Genomic DNA, 26,975 nt, shown 5'->3' with positions numbered 1-26,975 from the left:
AGGCCGAATATATAATTCTATTACCGATAGTTTTTGACTGAAATATATTAAAAATAATATTTGCCAATTTCAATTACAATCCAAGTTATATAGTAAGATAACGGTAAGTGTCAAATAGAAAATACATAATCACATAACTATCAGTTGATGTGATTTTCAATATATTTCAGTCAAAAAGTATCGTCAACAGAATAACATAATCGACCTACTTATCTTAAGGTACTGTTTTGTTAATAGGTGATATCAATTATCACCCATAGTAAGTTCGCTTGTGCTACGGTATCGCTGGAGAGGTACCAGTGAGAGGTGATAGATAGGTGAGGATGAAAGCAGGTCAATTAGCTCACCGTGACGAATTCCACGAGAATTAATCAAGATTATTTCCAGAGAGAATCGCGTGGGAATCGACTTGATAAGGTATATTTCTAGTAATGGGGCTATTTTTTTAATGGATAAAAATAGAATGGTAATGCCGCCTGCGCTATCCGCAAACACTGGTTTCATGCTCATCCATTACCAGTTACTAGTACCCCGCTACATATAGCCATAGTACAAGCTGGATTACCATCCTATTAATATCAGTAAAACAACGTAGTGTGATCGGTATGTTGAAAAGAGCCTAGTGATTTTTAGAGTGAGTATTCGCTCTGACAAGCAGTGACGGATTTACACATTTGTCGCCAATATGCTATTTAAATTTTACCAAACGGGTTCGCCATCTCATCTTCACCCTTAATGAGTGAAAATATATTATTCCTTAAAAAGTCGAAAAAAACTTTAGTAAGGTGAAAAAGTAAGAAAGGCCTTTATCGCAGCTCAAGTTTGTAACAGCAAATAAACACAAGTGTTCGTCAGAAATATAAATAAGAAAAACAGCGAAACAAATAAAATAAAAAAAAAGAAGGGCCTTTTTCAAATAAGGGACAAAGCAAAAAGTCCAACCTTAATATAATACTTCTAATAAATACCATTTGATATAATATTATACACTAAGATTATTATATATTAAGCACATCCAGCCCCGAAGTAGAGCTTCATCATCATCATCATATCAGCCATTAACTGCTCACTGTTAAACATAAGCCTTACCTAAAAGAGGAGTTTTATCAGTAGTTGCCACGCTCGGTAGGAGAATTAGCAACCACAAATAGGGTTTGGTGATGTTGTAAGAGGGACGCTGCTGCCCATCCCTCGACCATTAAGGTCCCTTGGCCACCTCTTACGACGGGACCCACGGAAAAGGAAGGGGTGGCCCATTCTATGCCGGGACCACCCTACTATTTTTTTCGGTCTGTACTTACTGTTGGCCACAGATAGAGATGGGCAGTGGGAAAAAACCCAACGGGAATATACCCAGGTTTTTTCCCATTTGGGAAAAAACCGGGTATTTATATGGGAAAAAACCCAATAGACGGGTATTTTCATTATTTACCGTAATTATCACGATCTTAAAAAAATTTATATATTTTTTTATGTTTAAAACAAATGCAGCGAAAAATAGGTAGATTGTGATGCGTACATATTTTGTGCCAGCGTATATAAGGCACTAGCTATTGACTGTTGTTCGAAACGTCAAAATGTGTAGCCTGATTCAGAAACTAGAATAAAACCAGCAGTTTTTTGTAACAACAAAAAGACGTCTTCTTGTTTTATCATAAATTTTTTTGCGCATTGTGATGGAATGTTACTTAATTGCAGAAAGAATCTCTATTAAAGCTTTTAAGAATATTTGACCAAAAAAAAATAAAACAAAGAGAGATACTTACTAACAATTATTTATTACACTTTATAAAAGTTACAACACTTTTGTAAAGTTTTTTACAATTGAAAATTTTTAGTCACTGTCGCTACTGTCATAGTCATTAAATATATTATTAATATTACAAAATTCTATTTCTTGTGTATATCCACGAGATGTTGAAGGTTGTTCTTCATTTATTGGGCTACCCAACGGACTTGATAATTGCCTGGGCGTAGATAACGTCTCGTCATCATCGTCATTGTCATCATTTTTATGTTTGTGTAACAGGTTCCAATTATACGATATAAAAGCTATTTTTGCTGCCCTGTCTGTAGTCAATCTATTTCGTTTATGACTATGTATATGCGCATGCGTGCTAAAAGATCGTTCAGTGGCTGCTGAAGTACAGGGAGCAGTAAGAATACGTACTGCAACCCTACTAAGCAATTTGGACTTGCAGAGTCCTCTCCACCAAACTACCGGGTCAATTTCAGCGACATTCTTCCATATAAATGGTTTGCTCCATAAACCCTGTTTAGCTCTATAATTGGCTAAATCTACACCAACGTCAATATTGAGCGATTGGCTCACGTCGTGTATAAATTCCATTGCATCCACCTCGTGTTCTTCTTCTAATTCAATGCCTTGCGATCTTGGATCTAATAAATATGCAGCATAATGAATGGGTTTCAAACAGTTATCTGCTCGCCTAATTACAGCATTTGTAATATGTTGTTTATGATGCTCATTTAGAACAGATATATCTGGAAATGCAAAATTTAATGTAGACTTAATATCTTTGAAAGCCATGTAAACTTCATTTATAAGTATTTCATTGCCTTCCAGTTTGAAAATTTTGTCTGTTATAGGTTCCAGTAGCTTTATACAATTTTCTACCATGGTCCAAAAATTTAAATCCAATAAATTTGATTTTATTTCGTCTAAAATAGTGGCATCTTCGTGAACAGCTAAAGTCTGTAATGCAACTTTGGATTTTTTTAAACTTTTTAACGCAGTGCAGTAACTGCCCCAGCGGGTTTTCCCTGGCAATTTTAATGTTTCACCTGAACCTTTTTCTTTTACAATCTGAGCTAATAAAGCGCTCATACTTTGGTTTCTTTTTATTGCTTTTATCGTATCTGTGGCAATCGATATGAACGCATTAATAGGCTCTAGTTTTAAGCAATCTTCGCAAAGCAAATTCAATGTATGCGCTACACATCTCAGCGGTATTATATGTGCATATGAATTTTTAACTATCTGAAATGCTCTTTGAATATTATTTGCGTTATCTCCGATAAGAGTTACAAATTTGTGGCCTCCATACACTTTTATAACTTTGATTATTTCTTGAGATACATATTGGCTTGTATGTCGGTTTGTAAGAGTATTAAGGCTTTTAATAAAAACAGGCTCGGGTTTGCAATAATGAAGTTGATGATGCCTTCATTGCGCTGATTACTCCAGCCATCACATTGCAAATGCAAATCATTTATAGACTTCAGTTCGTCTGTAATTTCATTGACCATTTCATTATAAATAGTTTCCAAATGTGTTGTGGAGATAGCTTTTCTAGATGGTAACTTATAAAGTGGTTGCAAATCGTCAAAAAATCGTACCCACAGCGGATGTTCAACGATGGATAAAGGAGAACCGCTAACAAATATTGCCTTCGATAAGAGCTGATCTAGATAAAGTTTTCTTTCTGTTGAAATTTCTGATGAAGTCGTAATAATAGAAATTGTATCCGTCAAACTTTTATCCTGTGACAATTCATGATGTGATTCCTCTTGCAAGGGCAGATTTGTGGCAGTTGTGCTAGTAACAGGTATTTTCTGTAGTTTGTTTTTGATAACAGTTGGACATCTATAACATTTCAACAGATGGCTGGTCATCTTGCTAACATTGCCGAATTGGTAAACTTTATCACAGTGTTTGCATTTTACTGTTTTACTGGTTGCCGAATGAAAATAGTTTTCCCATACATCAGTATTTTTCTTTCTGGGCATGATGTGATCTAAGGAAAAAAAAATGTAAAAACAGTAGAAATGCATAGAGTTGTTCTAAAGTATTGTATATTTACAGAGTAGGTGAACATTCGGAACTAATATGAAATAAATATAAATGGCCAAAAGAAGGAATTTATATTTTGCCCAATTTGCCTAAAACGCCCGAGCGTTTGGCCATTTCTATACATGACTCATTTCTACTTTTGTAAAATATTTATTTCCTACAGTAAATAAACTTGGAAAATCAAAATATATCAATTTCAATGAATAAAAGTACAAGGTTTGCAAGGAATCCACAAATATAGTACCTAAAACTTTTATAGTCTAATATAACAATTATTAAAGCTTAAACTTACCGGTAAATTACCGTTCATAAAAAGAAGTAGGTATCGAAGTCCGTAAGAGTAGCAGTAGTTGTCAATACAAAGGAAAAAACGTATTTAATCACTAGGAAATCAAAAGTCCACAAAACAAAATCCAAGTCGTCAATTAAACCAACAAATTAAAGCAAGTGCGAACAGTACGAAGCCAAAACAACGTGTGAGATAGACAGATACGCGTACGCCACTGCTATTACCTGCTACCCCGCCCCCCTACCCGCATACGTAGTTTCGGGTTACTTGTCGCTACACACAAACAGAAAGGTTTTTTATTTAATTTCATTTAATTTAATTAGATAGCATGGAGTACATGTATATAAAGTATTTATTGAATTATGAAAGTAAACAAAGTTAGATTAGCTCTAACTAGTACTAATAGTACTTAAATAGTATGTATCATTTGACATATACATGTATCTACACATTACCTAGATGTTACATATGCTAAATATGAAAAAACCCGAATATTTTCCCATTCGGGAATTTTCCCCGGGTTTTTTCCCTATTTTTTCCCACATTGGGGTTTTTTCCGGGTAAAATCCCATCTCTAGCCACAGATACCCTTTAGAACTTCACTGAGCGCGTACAGGGTCGTGTGCAGAAGGCACTCCAAAGCCACGAGAGGGGAACAACGAAGTGTCGAGTCTTACCAATGGATAAAGTTGAGTTTGTATGTACTAAATACTAAACAACTGATAGACAAATACTTTTTATATACATACCTAGGTATATGTTATAAACATAATAAAAAATAGAAAATGGTAATACAAAATATTATAATGTGCAGAGATAAAAGACATATACGTCGGACGGTGAGAGACTAGTGCATAGAAAATGTTATACGGCCGTATAATCTTACCAAATTCAAATACAACCTGCTTGCATACTTTCTACCTTAACTGTATCGAATATATAATCTAGTAATGTAAAATTTGTTATTGTCAAATAATTAACATATCAAACATTTACTGTCTTTCATTCATTTCTAGCTTACTATGAATCGAGAGAAAAAGTAATTGGTATTATATCTCACGTCCTCTTTTTGCTAATAATATTAGCATAAAAAGAAAAGAGGCAACCATATGATTTACTGTTTATATTTTATCATTATTTCTATGTAATTTCTTGTTCTTAGGTAGGAACATACTCAGAAATCTTTGACGTTCAGTCAGTAAAAATGACCCGTGGTATTAGTGTCAGTCAAAGAAGTCATTCATTCATACAACTTATTGTCAACATCTATCAAAGTGCCAACTGTCATTTAAATTTATAAAAATTATACTCTTTATTTTGTATTTGTTTAATTGTTTATAAGTTAGGAGTCATATGTAATTAATGCAATTTCGGTAAACATAAAAGTTTTAAACTATTTAAACAATGGACTTACTTTTAGTACTATGGAATTTTCTCATTTACAGTTCTGTTGCAGCCGCAGCCGTGCTTGTATTAGTAAGTTTTCCACATTAAAAACTACACGTCAGCATTATCGGATTAAAATACATTTGCAATTAAATATTACTTATATACCAACAAACTATTTGGTTTTATCATTCTGTAAATAATCCAGAAATAAATTATGCTCTATGCTACTTTGTGTCTTCTTATGGGTCCGCCGGTTTTTAACGAACAAAAAATATTTCTATGTATCTGCATTTATCTAGTATAAGAGCTCTCTTAATAGATTAACAGTATTTCAATGTTATAAATAGTTGTCCTGTTTTCTATTAGTATATACCTAATATATTATGAATATTATTATTATTATATATATTGTAAAATACATACCGTTCATAATAAAAAATATATAATAATAGTAAATCCTTTATCAGAATCATTTACGTGGTTTAGAAGAAATAAACAGTGAAACCAATATTAGTCAATATTGTTTTATACTATGTAGAATTTCTAGAGATATTTTGTATGCAAAAACTGCAAAATAGTTTAATGGAGCTATGAATGTTTTTTATGTATATATTATTTAAATGATAGTATAAATTTCTTTACCAATAATACTGACAAATAATGAAATTATGTATTATTAGTTTTTAATTAAATTTGTTCTCTTTTTAGTTGACTTTCACACTGTATATAACAACAAAACCATACCCAATAGTTGAGAAGTACACTGAAGAAGAAACATTCCTGGATAGCAAAAAAAATGAAAGATTAAAATTTCCCAGTATCACTGAACCTTGCAGTGTGAATTTGAGTGTTGTTGTACCTGCATACAATGAAGAGGATAGATGTAAGTTTCTTTACTGTAATATATGTATATGTTCTGTTATCAAAATCATATATTTAAAACTATTACATGATATGTAAAGCCATAAATAAAACTCGAGATCAAAATTGTAAACAAAAGGTTGCCATGACAAAAAAGTAATAAATTGCACACATAGTTTGTTGAAAAGTAGAATAAGTATACCTAAAATTCATTATTCAAATATCATTTTTATAATGAATTTTAAGTTCAACAATTATAAAAGTAATAAATTAACATAAACAGTAAATTTATAAAGGTTTACTTATGTGTAAAACTTTATCAACATTCATACTATAATCATCACCATCATCGTATTAGTCATTATCTGTTCACTGCTGAAGATAGGCCTTCCCTATAGGCAGTTTATCATTAGAAGATTTTTGCCAATAGTTGCCATGCTTGGCAGACGAATTGGCAACCGCAGTTAGGCTTTAGTGATGTTTAATGATAGACACTACTGCTCAACAATTGAGTTCCTTTAGTCACCTCTTACTACAACAATGGAAAGGAATTGATAGCCCATTCTATGTCAAGACCAAATGGTCATTTGTTTCATACTATAGTGATTCTAAATTCAAAACCATAACTATTTTCAGCTTACTTTTTTTTTATTTATTATCACAAAAATACAGAGTCACAGAAATTATGTTACATTAGCATTCAGAAACCACGTAGGTAAAGCAACACAACACTTAAACAACTATATATAGTCATAATAAGTGTTGCATTAAAACTTACAGTGCCACCAATGCTTGATGAAACCATAGAGTTCCTTGAACAGAGGCTGAAAGAATATCCCTCATACAAGTATGAGATAATAGTTGTCAGTGATGGAAGCAGAGATAAAACAGTAACAGTGGCTCAATCTTATGCAGAAAAGTTGGGGACTGACAAACTTCGGTGTTTAGAACTCATCAAAAATAGGGGGAAAGGTGGTGCAGTACGGTTGGTAAGTAAAGGCTTATATCAGAATTTTATTAATAAATTTAATTTCATTTATGAAATCTTATTACAAAAATTCAGTAGATACTGAGTATGTAATGGTAATGCATTATGTTTTGCATTAACATATAAATGCAATTCCTTGTGTAATTCAGTGTAATATAGTAAAAAAAATTTAATTAGACACATTGAAATAAAATGGAAATTCTTAATAAATTTTGAAATTAATAAATAGATAAATAAAATTCAGTACTTGTTTTTTATACATAGTTTTCTTACTGGTTCATAAAATATGTTTATAATTTATGTTTATACTTTTTTCTGTGTTCTAAATATGTACAGAAACATGAGCACAACAATATAAACTTAATTTGCGTCAGTTTCCAGGCATTCATATATCTCATTAAAATTAATGCAAATAATCTCATAAAATGATATTAGCTTCTTTTAATACAGAAACATAATTGAAAATCAACATATATAGGGTAGAAGGGTCAGATGAGCCAAAACAAAAACAGCTGATTCAGATGAATAGTCTGTTTCAGATGGCAGATTATTTTCCCACGGGAAAAACCACAGCCATATTATTAACGATTCTTAGTTTTGACGCCACACAATGTATTTTAAATTTTCGACGTACTATGTTCCACGCGACGCGAGATATCTACAGCGCGCAGTAAATGGCGCTTTTTTGTAGGTAGTGCATTGCGATAGGATTTTAATACATTGCATAGTATTTCACTGTATATATCATAGATTACATGATTTTAAATTAAAAAAAAAAATCCGGAAAGTATTTTCATTGGTTTTCAGTTCAGTAAAATGGTCTGAATTCACTGTTTCAGTTTTTGCCAACCTATCCCTTATACCCTGTATATGACTATGTATAATTTAGGTAGGTATATAATATTTTTTCAGGGAGTACAAAGTTGCAGAGGAGCATTAATTTTATTTGCTGATGCAGATGGCGCTTCAAAGTTTGAGGATTTAACAAAACTGGAAGCTGCTCTAAAGAGTATTGCTAAATATGACCCTATTACACAGCCAGCTGAAATAAGCAACTGTGACATATTAGTCATTGGATCCAGAGCACATTTAGAAAAGGAATCTCTAGCTAAGAGAAGTGTTTTCAGGTATATGTAGAGCCGAAAAAATGCTCATTAAGACTTTCTTATAGGAACCAAAATTAGTCACTTTTAAAAGTCACATTTATGTCTGTATGTATATGTGACCATCACAGAAAAAAAATTAAACAAATTCCTACTAATTTTTAATATCTAGCAGCCCAAATAAAATATTGAAATGTTTTATCAGAATCGGTCTATTAAATTACCTCCATTATATAAACTTGGAAGATGACAATTTTTGTTTATTTAATGGTTGTATCTAAGAGAACAAGTAGTTATGTAGTAACCAGTAGGTGAGACTTCTTCACATGTAGATGTACTCTAAGAGCTAGTTTTTTCATAAACATACAATGTACTCAATTCTGAGGCTGCATTTCTCTTAATATTATAATAATTTCACAGAATGTTTTGTGGATCATCAATAACTAAATTTATAATAATTTTGTCTTAAATGTATTAGAAATTTAGTTCATATTGGTCATTAGAATAAAGTTTTCATTGTAATATCAAATTTAAATTTAAGAGTATTAATGACTCAGAAGCAACGCCAATACTGTGCGGAATACAGTCAGATTATTAATGAAAAATCTAGAAGTATATATCATCATAACTAATTGCAGCGTATGTGTTTCTCTATTGTGATTGGAGCTATTTTTATCAAAGCTATTGTAAAGAGTAAAATCTATAAACGTATTTTATATTTTGTTTTCCAGAAACATTTTGATGTATGGCTTTCACTTCCTTGTGTGGCTGTTTACTGTAAAAGGCATCAAAGACACACAGTGCGGGTTCAAATTGTTCACCAGAAAGTCTGCAAATGCTTGCTTTGAAAGTTTGCATGTCAATCGATGGTAATTTTTCACTGAAGTATTTCCTATTTTTTTTATTTATTAATTAAAATATATTAATTAAAATAATAACAGTAATAGCATTTATACTGTATATAACGCCATTATTCACATAACTTCTTTTTTTGGTGTAAAAATATTATTAACACTATTATATCTATACTTATAATAAATCTGTAGAGAGGTTAATTCTGTACATGAAATATATTCCCAAAATAACTATCAGGGGGTGATTAGTGATCGATACTGATGCCAAAAATGCAAACAGTAAAATTGTTGTCTGTCTGTCTGTTTGTTTGTATGTTCGTTATAGAAACAAAAACAACTAGACGGATTTTAACGAAACTTGGTACAATTATTCTTCATACTCCTGGGCAGGTTATAATATACTTTTCATCACGCTACGATAAATAGGAGCAGAGCCGGGAACGGAAATTTTAAAAATGTCTACCCGTGCGACGCCGGGACGGGACGCTAGTTCATTAATAATAACAATATCAGTCAATAATAATATTATTTCAGGGCTTTTGATGTAGAAATACTGTACATAGCAAGAAAACTAAACATTCCCATCGCTGAGATTCCTGTACGGTGGACAGAGATTGATGGATCAAAAGTGACTCCGGTACTGTCATGGATACAGATGGGCGTTGATTTAGGTCTCATATGGTTGAAATACACGATTGGCGCTTGGAAAATAAAGAGTGAAAAAGTAGAATAAGACAATTTATTGAGCTAAGTGGCCTGTCAGCCTTAAATGTTGCGCAAAATATCGTACATAGGTATACATAATTATATTTATAAATATTTTAAAAGCATTTTCATTCAATAAATATACAGCCAATGTTATGTTGAGTATCTGAAATAAAAAAAGTAGCCTATGTCCTTCTCTATCAGAATAGTAAGTATATAGAGGATTTAGTCCCGAATAGTAAGTATATATAAAATTTTGCAGTTGCCATGCTTGGCAGGTGAATTGGCAACCGCAGTTAGGCTTTGGTAACTTCTAGGAGGGATACTGCCATCCCTCGACCATTAAATTCCCTTAATAGCCTGTTACAGGAAAAGGAAGGGATAAATTCTATGTCAGGACTGTATGGCATTATAATATTTATATGTGTATATTTATTCTCGAGGTGGCGTTATCTTCTAGTTAACTTTATGCAGGTATTAGAATTCACCTATGCGGGTAACAAACACGGTACTAAAACTTACCAATATAATGACATATGTAATCAAATAATGATATTTATTGACAATTTATTATTATTTGAAATATCTCTTGCTATAAAATAATGTGTCCCTTTTAAAATACCACCCAAAGGCTAACTGTGGTTACCAACCCATCTGCCAAACTTGGCAACTACTGGCAAAACTCCTCTTATAGGGGGGGAGGGACGTTTATGTGCAGTAAGCAGCTGATATGATGTAATATTTTTCTTTTTTATTATAAGTTTTTGAACCGTAATAATAAAGGCTAATTTTTATTTTTAACAGTACATATTGTAAATCTAAAAAGACAAAATTCTAACTGAGCGATTGGGATAGAATACTATGTAGGCACGGTAAATGAAACGAAATAGATGCGACATAAGAATATGTATTAAATATAAAAGTTTATAATAAATCAGTACAAAATTGTATATTAAATCATGTACATACTAAATACATATATTATTAAATTAGAGAAACTATCGTGAATAAGCTTTGTTTACGGAAAGGCTGAGTTTTAAGCTGGATGTAACGCACTTCGCAGATTGTAGCTAGAAACTAGAATAGTTCACACATGTCTTACAAATAATGTATACTTAAGAGAGGCATTGTTAGTAACAGATCTGCTGTCAATATAACTTTTTTTTTTATACAACTTAGAATGTCAAACAAGCTGACGGCCCACCTGATGGAAAGTGGTAACCGTCGCCTAAAGACATGAACAGTACCATGGACATAACAGAGTATACTGTTTCGTCCATGATACCCCCCATGCGTTGCCATCCTGAGGACTCAGGTGTTATTCCTCTGTTCCCTGGAAACTATCATAAATCATCATAATTATATCATTCGTTATCTGTCCACTACTGAACATAGGCCCCCACCATATACAGCCATAAGGAACGGTTCTGAGCCACCTGCATCCGCATAAATCATCACGAAGACCTAATTAAACTAATTTCAATTCCCACTTATCGTCTCTAAATAAAACACCGTCTGCAAAAACAAATTACAATTATACAAAGATACCATTCCAATTTTAGTCATTAAAACAGCAATTTATTGTCTCGTTGACTCTCACAATTTCATATTAACATAAGACAGCGCCATCTAGTTTCAAACAAAGCAAATTTTGTAATATCCAAATAACTTTTGTAAGAGACTTCAAAGAAGAGATTCTTAATTCGAATATATTTTTGTGTATTTCATTTAATTATATGTAAGTATATTATTACATAATAAACGCCTATAACGATTATAATAAATATATTCAAGTATACAAATATATTGTTTAAGAATCGAACCAAGAGCTATCGAAAGTTGAAAAAATCCGCTTTACCCCTCGAATACTCCATAGATACTTATATTTAGATTAATCCCATAAAACGCTTAACTGTGTCTATTCGTAAACGAAGCTTTAGTAGCTAGAAATCAAAAAGTTAAATGCGTATTTCTTATAGGTATAATAACTACAACTAGTCAATTGCCAACTGAAAATATAATGAATGATAAATAATGATTTATACAAGGAAAGTACTTGACAGATCTTAAAAACTTTGTAAATCAATAATATTGTTCAGTTAATTTTTTTTTTTTTTTAGTAGTAGAATCTTTTTTTATAAGAATATCTAAACACGACTTCTTTCTTCTATAGTAGAAAATGTACAAACATTCTATAGTAGAAATTTTACAAATAAACAACTACGAAACGTTCATTACGTTGAGCAGTTGTAGATATACATAGAAGTATGAAGAACTAGTTAAGAAAATTTGGCAAAATGAGCTGATTCATGAGCTGTTTTTACCCAACTGCTAAAGTTGAATAATAATTTCACGTGGCATCATGTATAATAATAATAATAATAAACTCTTTATTGCGCACAGTAGAGATGTATACAAGGAGTATTTATACAGAATGTGCATATACAAAAGGCGGCCTTATCGCTAAAAGCAATCTCTTACAGACAACCTGGCATAAAGAATGGATGTATACAGGAATTATAGAACTTTTTTTTTCTACCAGTTAAACTGGACATTTCCCCCAAAGAAACATGGACTGAAAAACAGCTAACCAGTGACAGCTGGATACGCTGTGTAGAAACATGCTGATAATACCGTTTTCACCTGTATGAGATGTACTTATTTTGGCGCACCGTGGCAACTTGTTGAATTACTATATGGTGTTGTATGGTGATTTATATTAAATGTGAGAGTGCTATAAGCTACATAGTTAACGATCGTGTAAAATATTATGTACAGAAATGTAGCAACGTCTGAATCATATTTATTATTATATACTGCCGACGTTGCCACACTTTATGAAAATTCTTAAACGGTACGGTACACACTTATTGTGCGTAGTTCTACAAATTTGAAGCAAAGGACCTTCGTTTGATCCTTCGAAGAGGCGTGATCTGGCTTTCTACCATGAAATGAAATTCCGATTTTTCGGACTCAATTTCGCGTTTTTGTTCAGACCAAAATAGGTGCAGCAGTTTGTTCATCATAAATCCTATCATAAAAGTCTAAAGGAACGATATTTTAATATATTTAAACGGTATGTATTATGTAATTTTAATTTCGGCTTCAAAATTTCGGAAACCATTTCATGGTAGGCCCTCAGGTTTATTTATTCATTGCATTCAATTAGGTAGTTGGTAAATATTGAAACAATTCTAATTACGGACTCTGTTGGATACAGCGAGTAGGAGAGAGAAGGACAACCTTTGTTAAATGAATTTAAAACAATATTATTCATTCTATAAATTCTTTCATAATAAGTATGTATTTTCTATATTTATTATAAATAAAAATTATTAGGTTGTCTCGTTTGCGTTATTGTTGGAGCTTATCGCTATAAATCTATCGTTCAACGTTAAATGTATACGTAACTATATCAATTTTCAATTAAACTTATCTAAGAATGTATACTTAATACATTCCTTCTTTTAACCTAAAATGAGGGTCATAACCTGTCAATGCATGCGAAAATTATTTTACTGTTTTACAGTAATTAGTATATAAAAGGCCAGGGTTTTATGACTTTGTCACATCCACTTATTATGTATCATAGTAGAAACTACGTTTATGTAAAATACTTAGCAACGAATCATTCTACATATAAACTATATGTACCTCTACTTTGGCGCTTCTTTAACAAATGTGCTATTAAGACGAGTCGAGTCGTTGATGCAAATTTTTACTTTTCATCTGAGACAGTTTCATCAGTTTCAGATTTGCGACAACAAAAAAAATAATACAATTAATATCTTTACTTATAGTTTAGCTACAAGGGTTACATTGTCAAATTTTATACGGAACCCTATTATCTAATATTACTGCGTCGTCAATATATAGTACCTAAAACAAAATTTCTCCATTATAACATTAATAAAAAAAAATAGTTGGTCCCTATGAAACAAAAATATTAGGTTAAAATAACAAATACACATTATATTTTGATGTATTAAATAATAACTACCGGTTTAACTTACATATAATTTGGTCAAGAAAGCTCGACTAGTTTCAGGACTATTCGGGACCCTTAATCTAGAGCGGCTATAACGCCATCCAAATAAATATGAGCCTGACTAACTAAATTACATGGAAGTCAAACCGATAGATATTAATTTAAAACAACAATATGTACATAGTATTTATGTCAAATATAGGGAGAAATCGTACTTGTTGTTGTAATATAAATTAATTACAAATAAAATTACATAAACCACGCACTATGTAAGCAACTTAGATAATATCGTGATCTAGTAAGATACACCATTTTTTATTCAAACTTTATCGATATAGATTTTTACGAGTAATTTCATCAGGTGACTAAAGTACAGAAATATATAAGAAAATCCAAAGATTCTAAGGAGTGATGGTTTGTGCTGGGAGTGATACGTATTTCAGGGGGGAAGGGGGGAGATTATACTTATGTATGCAGAACTACCACTGTTTTACATACTTTTTTAAAACACAATCCCCATATAAATATTATCTTTAGATATTTCTATCAGGTTTTCTATATTTATCAGATTTCAAAATATTAAAGGAATACGTAACACAAGTTACAAATACTATACACAATTATTGACCCCTATATCAGTATATTATATATTGAAGAAATTCATATATTGTAGGTACTATATACTACATAACTCAGCTACACACTATACAGAAATTTATATAAAAATATATATATATTCATACTTAAAAACATATCTTTTAAAGCCCGCAGAGAAAGTGACATAGTTTATCTTTTTTATTGTTTTAGACTTTTTCTCGGATTTTTAAATCCTTAGAAAGTGTATGTACATAACATTCTCCATTACTAACTACATTCTAAATTCTTTGCTTACCCCGTAAGGGAGCTGGCGTGAAGATTTTTTTTATACATAACTTAGAATGGCAAACAAGCCAACGGCCCACCCGATGGAAAGTGGCAACCGTCGCCCATAGACACAAGCAGCACCATGGACACAACAGAGCATACTGTTTCGCCCATGATACCCCTTATGCGTTGCCATTCCTTGAAGACTCGGGTGTTATTCCTTTGTACCTAGTAACAACGTATAACTAACGAAAAGGACGAAATAACCTAAAATCCAGTAATAGTATTCTTAAAAATTTTCTTCAAAAGACATATTGATTTCACAATATCTACTAATATTAATAAAACTGACAGCGCTGACTATTGCTGGATTTCCAATTTTTATACCCTTTCCGCTATAGCTTGTATAGTATAGATGTAAAATTCTTTTCGAACTTTTCTCTTATTTTGCATGCTTTAAATAGCTAGTTAAAGTTGTTCACTAAGGCAAAAGTTATAATTAAGAGCCGAATTAGAGTGAAAGCGACGTGAAATATTCAATACAATCCCATGCATTACCCATCGGTACTTGAAACTACAGATAGTGTGATCATACCACTAAGCTGTAAGGATTAGCACTCACTGACAAAAAAATATTTATGGTTTACATTGACATTAATCTTTAGTCGATTTCATAACCAAACGCCAGTCTGTAGTATGCTGTAACTAACTCGAATAAAATTTAGCTCATCATCTTATTAACGACAGAGGTTGCCAAGTTTCAGTTCACATCACAAAGCACTTACGAATTTTGTATTTCACCATCGTTTACAAAGCCATTGTCAAAACAAATTACGTCACGGACTACTTTGAGAACCTCTGCTATACCTAGTGTACTATGTATGCTATGCTGTATATATTATTATGTACCATGCTGTTCTGCTAGTGAGTGCTAATCCTAAAACAGATTTACACTGGAATGTACAGTCGGCGGCAAACAACTTGAACAAAAAAAAGCATGCTCATGTTACTTGCCGGTATCTATAAACAGTTTGGTATATCGCATCGTTGGTGGGAAGAGCTATAACAACATAATATCTAATTATAATGCGGGTAAGTACAGTACACAAATATGATAATGGTATCGAAAATAAAATATTCCACTGTCAAATATGTACAATCATATTCATATTTTATACTAAATGCAAGAGAATAGTTAGACATTAATTAGACTATTTCTAAACTGTACAAAATATTGTAAAATTAAATATTAAAAGTCTAAAATCCATACTAATATTTCAAATTTAAGGTGTTAAGGATGAAGAAAAGGACATAGACTTGTTTTATATCCAGTCACGCGAACGAATGATGAAAAGCCATTAGCTTCATAAAGGAATAAATTCATTTAGCTATGATTATATATATATATTTGACAGTGTTATATATATTTGTAGTATGTATGACGTTTAATAATAAATAAATATTACATACATATATTACCCAGACCTCTGTAGAACTGTGAGCATGGCAACTGGCGGGTCTACGGCCAACACTGGACGGAAGAGAAATTACCTAGTTAGTGCGCCGACAAAGCCGGTGAATACGAAATACAAATAGACAATTAGAAAACTCCACATTATCATTGGCATTTAATTTGAATAGAAAAAGGTCTTTTCATTTAAATTAATATTAACATATAAAAGGATAATAGAAAAATTCCGTACAATAATAAATTGAAATGAAAATTCGTTTTCGAAATAACAATATCTGTTTTAATTGAAAAAAAAAATATAATCAAAATTAATAATTTATTATTTCAAAAACAGAATTTTCGCAGTGGAATATTATTTCTTATAACAATAACAAATAGGAAATAAAGCAAAATAATCATACAATAGATGGGGAGAGCCAATTTATCGATCATAACTATTAGATACAAATACCCCATTCATTAGAGAAATAACATTTATTTATAGTTTAATCCATATACATATATTATCAAAATATAAGAAAGCTACGATTAATACCATTCCAGAACAATAAGAGTATAAATTATTTGATTTGTTTGTTTTACAAACAGACCAAAATCCTTTAAATGTAAATATTATTTGCTTAATATTACTTAGCCAATATAATTATGTATAGGTACTAAAATATAATAGCATATTTTGTGCTAACTGTAAAGTTATTGTAACATTCCAATTATATGTTATATTAAGTTGTAAAGGGTACACCAATGTAAAATTTAACAATAGTATTCTATTAACTGAAAATCTTCTCCAAGGATATAAATCAACATGAAATATATCTAAGCTGTTAAAAAACAATATATATGTTGGTAAAAACCATATAAATGGTTCTTAAAACAAAACAGAATGCGACTAGGTATTTTCCTTGGAGCAAGTTATATACTCCTGGTATCCAAAAAGAGGGGCCATAAATGCAAAATGAAGTTACCTGCCTACTTTTAAAGAGAATAACAATTTATAATTAATTTATATACGTAATAATAACGAAAAAACTAAGATCATAAGAATAAAATTACATACAAAATTTGAAAAATTTTGCATTTTATAATAACGTTGCATTTTTTGCATATTGTATTCAGTATTTCTTTTTTTATATATATATATATATATAATAGATAATTCAAATACGATGTTACAAAATGAGAGTATAGTACCTAACTAAATATTAACATTCAGATATTAATATAAAATGTTCTTAATAATATTAACGAGAAACAGTTGCGCTCCCAATTATACCTTTAATCCAAAGACCATTTTGAGGAATTGCTCGTAATGTATTGTAATAACGCCATCTTGATCCGTGTCATACTGGCGAAATGCTGAAGTTAATGTCTGAAAATATAAATAATGAATTTTTTTTAATATTTAAAAATAACTATACAAAAACAGGTAATAAGTATAAATATTTGGAGGAAAGCCTTTGTTAATAATGAGGTCTAAAAGCCCCATTGCTAACAATATACCCTATCAGGTCGACCTCCATGCAGTTCCCCTTGGAAATCCTCATGGTTAATTCTTGTCGAATTCGTCATGATGGGCCAACTGACCTGCATTCATTCTCACCTATCATCCCTCACTAGTGCCTCGTCAGCGCATTAGCCCATTAGCACAGGCGGGGTTCAATTCCATTAAAAAAAAATGTATATATATATGGATATGATAATAAAAAATATAATCTATTTTCATAATAAAATTGTAATAACAAAATCAACTAAAGAGAAAATAGTGTAAATATATTTGAAAATATTTTAAAATGTTAAATCTAACCCTCGAGCCTGTTAGCTATTCGAACCCAATATTTCTTTTATCTGAGTCGAAAATATTTCCAATTATAGTAATATAAATAAGTACGAGTAGTATTTCTCCACCACGTTTTCAAATTACGCTTAACTTAGACGTCATGTACCAATGTAAATGACTGGTACTTACATACAACGTAACACAGCATTGGATAAAATCGTCGAACAGTATGGTTCCGCGGCCAAACCTGTCAAATTTCTGAACCATAATGCCGACCACTTCATCGGACAATCTGTAGCCAAACGCCGTCAAGGCATTCTTCAATTCTTGCCTGTCGATGTTTCCAGAATTGTCCCTGTCGAATGATCTGAAGCAGTTTTGCCATTCACTGACATATTTCCAGAGTGCACCAAAATCTTCAAATGATATTACGCCTCTGCTTTGTTTGTCAAACATACCTGCATCACAAAAAAAATCTTTAGACGCAATAAATTAATATTTTCTCTGCTATATTTATATTCTGTTGAAAGGCAACTACATACAATTGCATTGCGAATGTTGAGTGGGAATGTGGTGTAACAAGAATGGATAAGATCAAGAATGAGAATGTAAGAGGAAATTTGGTACAGACATGTGATACGCAGGAAAAAAGGGAAAGTGTTAAGAAAGGTATTACTGTAATGGTATTACTGTATGTGTCAAGTAAGGATCGTAGATGGTTATAAATAAAAAGACCCAGAAAGAAATGGATAGATTGTGTGAAAAATGACAAAGCCAGAAAAGAAATGAATAGCGAGATGACTACAAATAGATGTGAATGAAAGAAAAAAAAACATAGTATGCCGACCCCAAATACATATGGAAAAAGGTTAGGAAGAAGTCTCCTTTTTCAATGAAAGTTTATTTACAAATAAACATAAAAAAAAATCAAATAAAACATTTCCAAAGGTCTTATTATGTCATACCTATCATGAGCCTCACAGTTTCTGGATTGAATGGGTTCCATGTGCCATTTGATAAAGCTTGTTGAAGTTCATCAGCCGAAATATATCCACTGCGGTCTTTGTCAACTCTATAAATAAAAATTAAAACAATTAAATATAATTGACCTTTCTATAAACCCTATAGAATAGAATGCGGTGAGTATTTTTTTAATCCTAACAGCAAATTTTGGGTGTTTTCAGCTAATGATGTCTCTGACAAACTGATTTAACAAACTTTTTATAGAGATATCCATCCCCTATGAAGCTGGCATACCCATTGTCACCCATGAGTCAATAAAATTATAATATACTAGCGGCCCGCCCCGGCTTCGCACAGGTGCAATGCTGATACTAAAAATACCTACCTACTACAGAATGTCCTTATAAACAACGTTTACAGTTTTTTTGTCATTAGACAATACAAACATAATAAAGTGCTAACTGATACAACGACAACGATATATAGCAACTATTGTTACACATAGGCATATCAAAAATTACTTCATGTTATTATGACGTCATACTTAACAAGCATTGCTAATAATTGCGCAATAAAACAGGTCGTGGAAGCTCATGGTCATATATACTTGAATTAAATTTGGTATTAACAAAACTATTCAATATTAAATGTTAAAAGACATTAGAAATACTTCTATATTTCCTGTCATTAGGTAGATACATTATAAATATGTTTTGATTTTCCGCATTTGTATGTTTGTTACACAAAACTAAATTAATAAATAAATGGCTGAACAGAAATCAATGAAATTTACTACACACAGTTATATATTTATTTACGCAAAGATGCGGGAAACAGCTAGTATTTGCATACCTACATAATAACCATTTTACAGTTATAAATACCATGAAAATTCTAGTACAGTTTATTAATTTCTATGAATTGGTTATCCCTATACTGATTCAGGAATTTTACCTTATTAAATAATACATAAATATTTAAAAAAAAAGAATCTTATCTCTCTTTTATCATCATTATCATATCAGCTTTGAATTGTCCACTGCTGAACATAAACCTCCTACTTGAGAGGTTTTGTCAATAGTCGCCACGCTTGACAGGTGGATTGGCAATCGCAGGTTAGGCTTTAGAGATGTTTTAAGAGGGATGCTGCGGCCCATCCCTCTCCCTCCCTTAGTCATCTCTTACGACACCCATGGGAATGAAAGTGGTGGTCTATTCTATGCCGGGACCACACGGCTAACTATAGTCTTTTATATCCATATAAATCTAAATATATAAAACAAAGTTGGATTAGTTACACCTTTATAATTCAAGAATGACTGATTTTTGTTTGACTTGAAAAATTGGTAGAGAATGCCTATAGCATTAAGTACACATTTTGTACAAAATTTCATTGGTCAATAAAGTTTAAATAAATACATAAACAGCCGGACCGATTTTAATGATGTCTGATTTGTTAGATTCGTCTCCGCTCCGAATAGCAGAATAACTATTAATACATTGAAAAAATTAAAAAAAAATTTAACACGATAACAGCTAACAGGATATTAATTGACTGTTATGTCGTAGGAATTTACTACTATAATTATAACTAAATAATTCTACTTACTAATCATTTAAGCACAAGGCAATTTTTGCAGTAGGAGCATGCATTATGCTCTGAACAATACCCACATCAAATTTATTTATGTAATATAAAATAATTGTGTACTCTTGTGTAAATTTAAAATATAATACATAGACTTGAAAAGTCATTTCTGAATTTTTTAAGTGTTTTTTTCAGCAAATAACAATACTATAGTGACAGGATCATAAAGAAGTGACAATTTAAAAGAGCTTGTAAACAAGTCTATACAAAGTGAAACCATTGAAATTATGTAAAACTACGAATCTACCCATGCTATAATTTTATACATTAATATAAGTTTTGTGAGTAAAAAATAACAACTAAATATTATCAATCAATATTACCAAAGAATCATGGGTCGTAAAATAATAAAAAAATATTATTATTTTACGACCCATGATTCTATGGTGGAACTGGTTAGTTTCACTAGTCAAACACTCCCTTCAAAGAATGATAATGATTTTGACTTCATTCCATTAAGATTAGAAAAATCTATTCTGTTAGTTTATATCATCACATCAGCCATTAACTATCCACTGTTGAACATAGGCCTCCCCCATGACAAGAGGGTTGGCAACTACAGTTAGGCTTATAGTTATTTTTAAGAGGGATGCTGCTGCCTATCCTTCAACCATTAAATTCCCTTAGTCACCTCTTATGACACCAATGGGTAAGGAAGAGGTGGCACATTTATTCAATATATATACATACATACAATTATTTACTCATTAATACATTTTATTCATACACTTAGTGACACTTCACATTTTCTTTTTTTACAACACCTCACTCTACAAATTGTTGGTGCAAACCAATTGTAATACCCACTTGTAATCTGTTCATGTATAACTATTACTGCCATAACATGAACTTAAATATCCTAGGCCAATAACATAATAACATCCTTAAACTTAATAATATATCAATAATTAAAATATGACATATTCTATACCAGGGCAACACAGCAAATTAGTTTATATACAATTAGACAATGAGAGTTTGATGAACTGATTAGATTTGTCATATCTGACCATCTTTTTTATTCATCCAGTAGTGTCCTTTAAATTTTAAAATAAAATTTTGCTTTAAGGGGATGCAAATAATATACTGCACAGTACAAGGCATATACATACAGAGCTGTGCAAAATAAATGCTTGGCTTTAAATAGAATACAAATTACAAAATATAGTCAGGTATTATGAATTGATTTTATTTATTAATGTACTGTATTATAGGTTCTAGAACCATTTCTTGTTTGCTTTATTGTGACTTACTATACACACTCTTGTTATTTATGGAAAATTTAAAATAAAATAATACTATTTAGAACTATTATTTTCATATTATGTGTGAATATCTAATGTTCACATATGAAATAGACCAAACAAGAGGTACATATTTTGAAGTACAGGCATCAACAGATAGCTACTATTAAATAAAATTTTATTTATATTTCATTGAAAATAAAAGAATAAAAATTGCTTTACCTTCTGAAAATATCCATCAAAAAGTCTCTACTGGGCATAGGTGATTGGAAGGCCATTGTCTGCAAACGATAATTAAAATAATATGTTGTTGTAACAATATTTCCTATTGTTTACAAAAGTTCTATGCCAAAACTCTTGAAACATATCAGTTTACCTATACAGTGAAATACAGCCCCAAGGCTCAGAACTGTCAATATTTTTTTAATTATTATATGGATGATTCATAAACATTTCACAATTCATTTGTATTGCTACCAGCTCATGATCCACAGACAGTTAACCAATTAAATGTATAATATATTAAATTTAATTTTCTCTGTTGTGTTAAAAATGGAAAAATAGCTATATTAATCATGAAGATTTCTTAAAGTTACCAAGACGGAGATACCGCACAAACATTTTGAAATATTATATTGAAAGTATAAACAGGACAAATGTTACCTTTATTACGAAATTACAATAAGTTTTTCTTTTGAAGTGTAGGTATAATTCCTACAGCATCACACCAGGTTTTAGAGTAAATAGACCTTTCTGGGTTTTTCTTAATAGTTCAAAGGGACCACATAATACCGTTTGCTCCAAACATAACAGGTCCTATGTAAAATAATATAAAAACAGACTTATAACAACTTACCTATTCGATTGTTGTAAACAGAAAAGTGCTATACAATTCTAAATAAATAAAATTTCTCTGTATGATGGTAATGTATGAGTCAATTTTAAGAAATGAAATGAAATCAAGAAAACTGATCACATCACAAACACCTGTCACTATAGAACACTTTTACTTTACAAGCCGTCAATTGTCACAGACTCCAATGACGACAATGACACCAAGTAATCACTTCGTCTTCCAAAAAGAATAAGCACTACAATAATAACGAAATTGAAAAATAATTCTCTATAAATTAAAGTATACTGATACTTAATAAATAAGTATAATATTAAATAACTAATTATAATATTCTTTTGTAAAAATATTAATATTAATAGGTGTCATCCTTGTCAGCCTTACCCAATATATAGTGTAAAATTTTCAAAGTCAATTAACTTAAAGAAATGTTATAATTACAAATATTATGGCTACTTCTCTTATATACAGATAATATAGTTTGTATATATTCTTTAGAACTGAATACTTTTTTTTTAAATTCTGTTTGACTTGGTACAATACTTCTTAGTTAGAAATATTGTTAATATTATTGTCCATGTTTCTTGTAAAATTTGAAAAATATATGTTACGAAATAGTTAGGTTTATTATGGCAACTGTGTTTCGATATATTAAATGGAGACATATATCGATAATGATACAACACTACAGATATTCTTTTGGTATTTTATTTTAATAATTTTTTACATATTGTTGATTTGGAAAGGTAACATGCATTATTTTTTTCCAAGATTCCGTAAATATCAACTCGGTCCAACTCTTACAACGTAATTATTGCTTGCTCTGTGATTACAGAGTACTTTTGACATAGATTGAAGGTTAGTGCCCGTCGTAGAAAGAAGATACTACGTAATTATGTGAGAGTACATATTATATGTATTATAAAAATAACAATACAATGATGTTATGGAGCAAACGAAAAAATAACAATATACCTCCTAGCTAACTACAAAAAAAACTCGATTTTTATCAATCTACGGTTAAAATTTACTGGATATCATAGTTTTTTTTTTAAATAAAGTAATTGCTATGTAACTCTACAACTATAATATTAAATCTTACTTGTAAAACATTAAATTCTCTTATAGATCATTTTGATCATAATAAACAAAAATCCAATAAATATATATGTCTATGTCGTCCCGGCATAAAATAAACCTTCCCTTTCTTTACCGTGGGTATCGAAAAAGGTAATTAAGGGAGGGCGAGGGATGGGCAGTAGCATTCCTCTTAAAATATTTCCAAAACCTAACTGCAGTTGCTAATCCATCTGCCAAGCGTAGCAACTACTGGTGTAACCCCCCAAGAAGAAGTCAACAGTGGACAGTTAAAGACCGATTTGATAATACTAATATAATAAGATAATAATAATATAATATATTTTCATTACTAAAATATAAAACAAAAATATTTTTTAATCAATATTATAACATTATGGCAAGATCGCGTTCACGTATCGCACAGTTTCACATTTTTCTTTCTATGTTCTATTGACGATCCGAACGAAAATTATTACAATATTAATTTCTCCTTTACTTAATTTGATTCTTTGATGAATTCTTTATCCTAAAAACCAATATGAACTATTGTAAATATAAAGACTTGTTGTTTGTTACAAACGTAGTATAATATAGGCAGGTACTCGATTATTGAAGTTATAAATATAAAAGCAACCATTCGATGTAGTCATTTTTTAATGTATCTACAAATTATCTTATTCGATTGCATACTTTATCTTTGCTCTATTTATCTATCTATACTTCATACTGCGCTACTCACTCATTCAATTTTGCTTTGATACCAAAATGGCCGATGTCTCAACTAATGACCGAAAAATAAAGCTTAATAAAAACGGCAAAGTTGTAAAGAGACGTACACGAAATCCAGAAGGTAGGTTTAAGATTTTACAGTCAAGATATTTTGAAAGAATATTGTAAAAATCATCTTCCGCTGCCTACTTGCATCAAATGATAGATCTATAATAAGTTGTTACATTTTTGACTCTTACTACTTTTTGATACGAAAGACAAAGATTTGAAATAGTTTTCCCTGTCTTTTTTTCTGTATTTTCATTTAGATTAGACTTTTGTTTATAATTTTTTAATTACACTCATTCAACATATTCATTAACGAAAGCATGTCTATTATAGTTATAGATGTGTGTTAACGGATACGGTCGTATTTATCTTCATTATTCATAATAAATAAAGATATACAGGCTTAAAATTTTACTTTCAGAATGGCACAAACAAAAGCAAAAACGTTTAAGAATAGCTGGACTAGAATATATAAACGCAAATGGAAAAGTTGTGCCTCCGAAGCAACCTGGCCCCGATTGCAACTGTCGGCGTCTGTGTTTTCAAAAAGTTCCAGAAGATGTTCGATTAAAAACTTTTCAAGGTTTCTACTCGATGAAAACTCACGATGAACAAAATGCGTACTTGTTTGGTCTTATGAGACAAGTTGATGTAAAAAGGAAAAGAGTAAAATCAAGCAGCAGGAGAACATGCACATTTGAATATTTTGTAAGGGTTAAAGGGCGAGAAACTCAAGTATGTCAAACAGCTTTTAAAAATATTCATGCAATAACTGAAAGAAAAGTCCGTGTTCTGTGTAAGAAAATGGATGATGGAGTGATGTTTCCTAGTGATAACCGAGGGAAAAATAGTCATAGGCGTTCAGGGGAAGTGCGTTTACCTACAGGTGTTGTTGATCAAATAAAAAATCATATTTATTCAATAGTTCATACTCATCGTTTGAAAGACTTCATTCGATTGGATAAAATAGCAGGTTTGGAAATCAATATCTCTAAAATGTGGAAAGACTATATAAAGACATATGATCCAGATAACATATCAGCAACAATGCCTAAATCAAAACGTAATGTGGAAATAGCTATAGTTAATGAACCAGTCCAGTCACAGCCACCTCCAGAGCCTTCTTTTGGAACCCTGTCTTATCCTGGTAGTGGTCATTTAGTGAATATTGCTGAGAACTACTTTCAGAATCAGTATCAAACAGCAACACTAACCACTTCGACGCCAACAAACTTCTACCAGCCTCAAAACGGAACTCAGAGTATGGGAATACTACTGCAGTCAACTGCAACCCGGCCTGCACAGCCCCCTACAACATATATTGTACTGCAAACTAAGCCTGAACCTCCACAGAACACAACCCTTGCAATAGACAACACTCCATACCAAAATGCTCAAACTACAGAAATTATACAAAACAATGAAATTAAGATGGAAAAGAAAATTAAAAAAGAAAGAAAAAGAGGTCCTCTGGTAAAACAATGGAGATATACTAACATATTTCATGAAGAGATAAATGGTGCCGCTTTGGCTGCTATAAAGACTAGACTTGGTATGTACTATGCTGAGAGTGATGCTGCAAGAAAAAAAGCTAAGCAACCAAGACCGACAGAAGCTGTTCAAACTCAGACCCAAACTCAAACAGAGCAAATAAGACCCACACACACTGTAACTATATATACATAAAGTAATATTTATTTGGATATCATTTTTCCACAAATGACTGATTGCATAATTTTGCTTGTCCCTAAGGCTAATAGTTTTAAGTAAATAGTACAATCTTTTTTATAATCTGTTGTTAATTATCAGATAGATAATGAACTATTACGGTCTATTAGTAATTTGCCAACTTGTGTCTTCAGTCATTTTGATGTTCATACTGCCATAAGTTTGTTTTGTAAAAACCTATGAAACTATAATGAAATCAATAGAATTTTATTTATGCAACTTAGAATGGCAGACAAGCTAATGGCCCACCTGATGGAAAGTGGTAACTGTCGTCTATAGACGTAATATACTGTTTGATCCATTATATCTCCCCCCCCCCCCCCTTGTGTTGCCATTCCTGAGGACACAGGTGTTATTTCTTTGTACCTTGTAAATTAACTGCCGTTCAAACAACCATGCAAACACAACTGCTTCATGGTAGAACTATAAAGGGACAGATATATCCAAGCAAATGACTTTTGTACATTCTCCCTCTAGTAATATTAGTTGATATTCTATTTTCAGACATTTAGTTGTGTACTAATTAAACTCTACACACTACATATTATACAGCGCCATCTAGTTGCAAACTAAGTAGAC

General features: G+C 31.3%; 4 protein-coding genes across 6 annotated transcripts; 2 read left to right on the top strand and 2 right to left on the bottom strand.

Moving 5' to 3' along the window:
- Positions 1-1,759: 1,759 nt before the first annotated feature.
- LOC128202450 (uncharacterized) lies at positions 1,760-4,675 on the bottom strand. The gene is made up of 2 exons (XM_052902823.1): positions 4,107-4,675; positions 1,760-3,758 (listed from the first exon to the last, which is right to left on the bottom strand). Exon 2 carries the CDS (start codon positions 2,846-2,848, stop codon positions 1,835-1,837), a length of 1,014 nt encoding a protein of 337 aa, XP_052758783.1. The 5' UTR covers positions 2,849-3,758; positions 4,107-4,675; the 3' UTR covers positions 1,760-1,834.
- A 676-nt stretch (positions 4,676-5,351) lies between these two features.
- LOC113523459 (dolichyl-phosphate beta-glucosyltransferase) lies at positions 5,352-10,125 on the top strand. Its single transcript, XM_026909440.3, has 6 exons — positions 5,352-5,579; positions 6,201-6,375; positions 7,134-7,342; positions 8,254-8,468; positions 9,176-9,313; positions 9,833-10,125. The coding sequence occupies exons 1-6, from the start codon at positions 5,508-5,510 to the stop codon at positions 10,029-10,031; spliced, it is 1,008 nt and encodes a 335-aa protein (XP_026765241.1). The 5' UTR covers positions 5,352-5,507; the 3' UTR covers positions 10,032-10,125.
- A 769-nt stretch (positions 10,126-10,894) lies between these two features.
- On the bottom strand, positions 10,895-22,987 carry LOC113523547 (programmed cell death protein 6). Of its 3 annotated transcripts, XM_026909532.3 has the most exons (7): positions 22,815-22,987; positions 22,181-22,239; positions 19,069-19,175; positions 18,293-18,561; positions 17,600-17,695; positions 16,326-16,386; positions 10,895-13,882 (listed from the first exon to the last, which is right to left on the bottom strand). In XM_026909532.3, the coding sequence occupies exons 2-6, from the start codon at positions 22,234-22,236 to the stop codon at positions 16,375-16,377; spliced, it is 540 nt and encodes a 179-aa protein (XP_026765333.1). In that variant the 5' UTR covers positions 22,237-22,239; positions 22,815-22,987; the 3' UTR covers positions 10,895-13,882; positions 16,326-16,374. The 3 variants fall into 3 exon arrangements, with proteins under 3 accessions (XP_026765333.1, XP_026765332.1, XP_026765334.1); XM_026909531.3 differs by having other exon boundaries at positions 10,895-16,386; positions 22,815-22,986; XM_026909533.3 differs by having other exon boundaries at positions 10,895-17,695; positions 22,815-22,985.
- Positions 22,988-24,613: 1,626 nt separating this feature from the next.
- Positions 24,614-26,975, top strand: LOC113523438 (uncharacterized). Its single transcript, XM_026909416.3, has 2 exons — positions 24,614-24,741; positions 25,090-26,975. Exons 1-2 carry the CDS (start codon positions 24,657-24,659, stop codon positions 26,352-26,354), a joined length of 1,350 nt encoding a protein of 449 aa, XP_026765217.1. The 5' UTR covers positions 24,614-24,656; the 3' UTR covers positions 26,355-26,975.

Source organism: Galleria mellonella, unplaced genomic scaffold, assembly GCF_026898425.1.
Source record: "Galleria mellonella isolate WM207_F2 unplaced genomic scaffold, CSIRO_AGI_GalMel_v1 utg96, whole genome shotgun sequence".
Taxonomy (NCBI): Eukaryota; Metazoa; Arthropoda; class Insecta; order Lepidoptera; family Pyralidae; genus Galleria; species Galleria mellonella.
This window is presented reverse-complemented; position numbering and strand designations above follow the sequence as displayed.

Coding starts and splice junctions, on each gene's coding strand:
- LOC128202450 (XM_052902823.1), bottom strand. CDS start 2,848: ATGAGCGCTTTATTAGCTCAGATTGTAAAAGAAAAAGGTTCAGGTGAA.
- LOC113523459 (XM_026909440.3), top strand. CDS start 5,508: ATGGACTTACTTTTAGTACTATGGAATTTTCTCATTTACAGTTCTGTT. Junction 6,376..7,133: donor ATACAATGAAGAGGATAGAT/GTAAGTTTCTTT, acceptor TAAAACTTACAG/TGCCACCAATGCTTGATGAA. Junction 7,343..8,253: donor AAGGTGGTGCAGTACGGTTG/GTAAGTAAAGGC, acceptor ATATTTTTTCAG/GGAGTACAAAGTTGCAGAGG.
- LOC113523547 (XM_026909532.3), bottom strand. CDS start 22,236: ATGGCCTTCCAATCACCTATGCCCAGTAGAGACTTTTTGATGGATATT. Junction 19,176..22,180: donor TTGATGGATATTTTCAGAAG/GTAAAGCAATTT, acceptor TTTTATTTATAG/AGTTGACAAAGACCGCAGTG. Junction 18,562..19,068: donor AACTGTGAGGCTCATGATAG/GTATGACATAAT, acceptor TTTGTGATGCAG/GTATGTTTGACAAACAAAGC.
- LOC113523438 (XM_026909416.3), top strand. CDS start 24,657: ATGGCCGATGTCTCAACTAATGACCGAAAAATAAAGCTTAATAAAAAC. Junction 24,742..25,089: donor ACGTACACGAAATCCAGAAG/GTAGGTTTAAGA, acceptor TTTTACTTTCAG/AATGGCACAAACAAAAGCAA.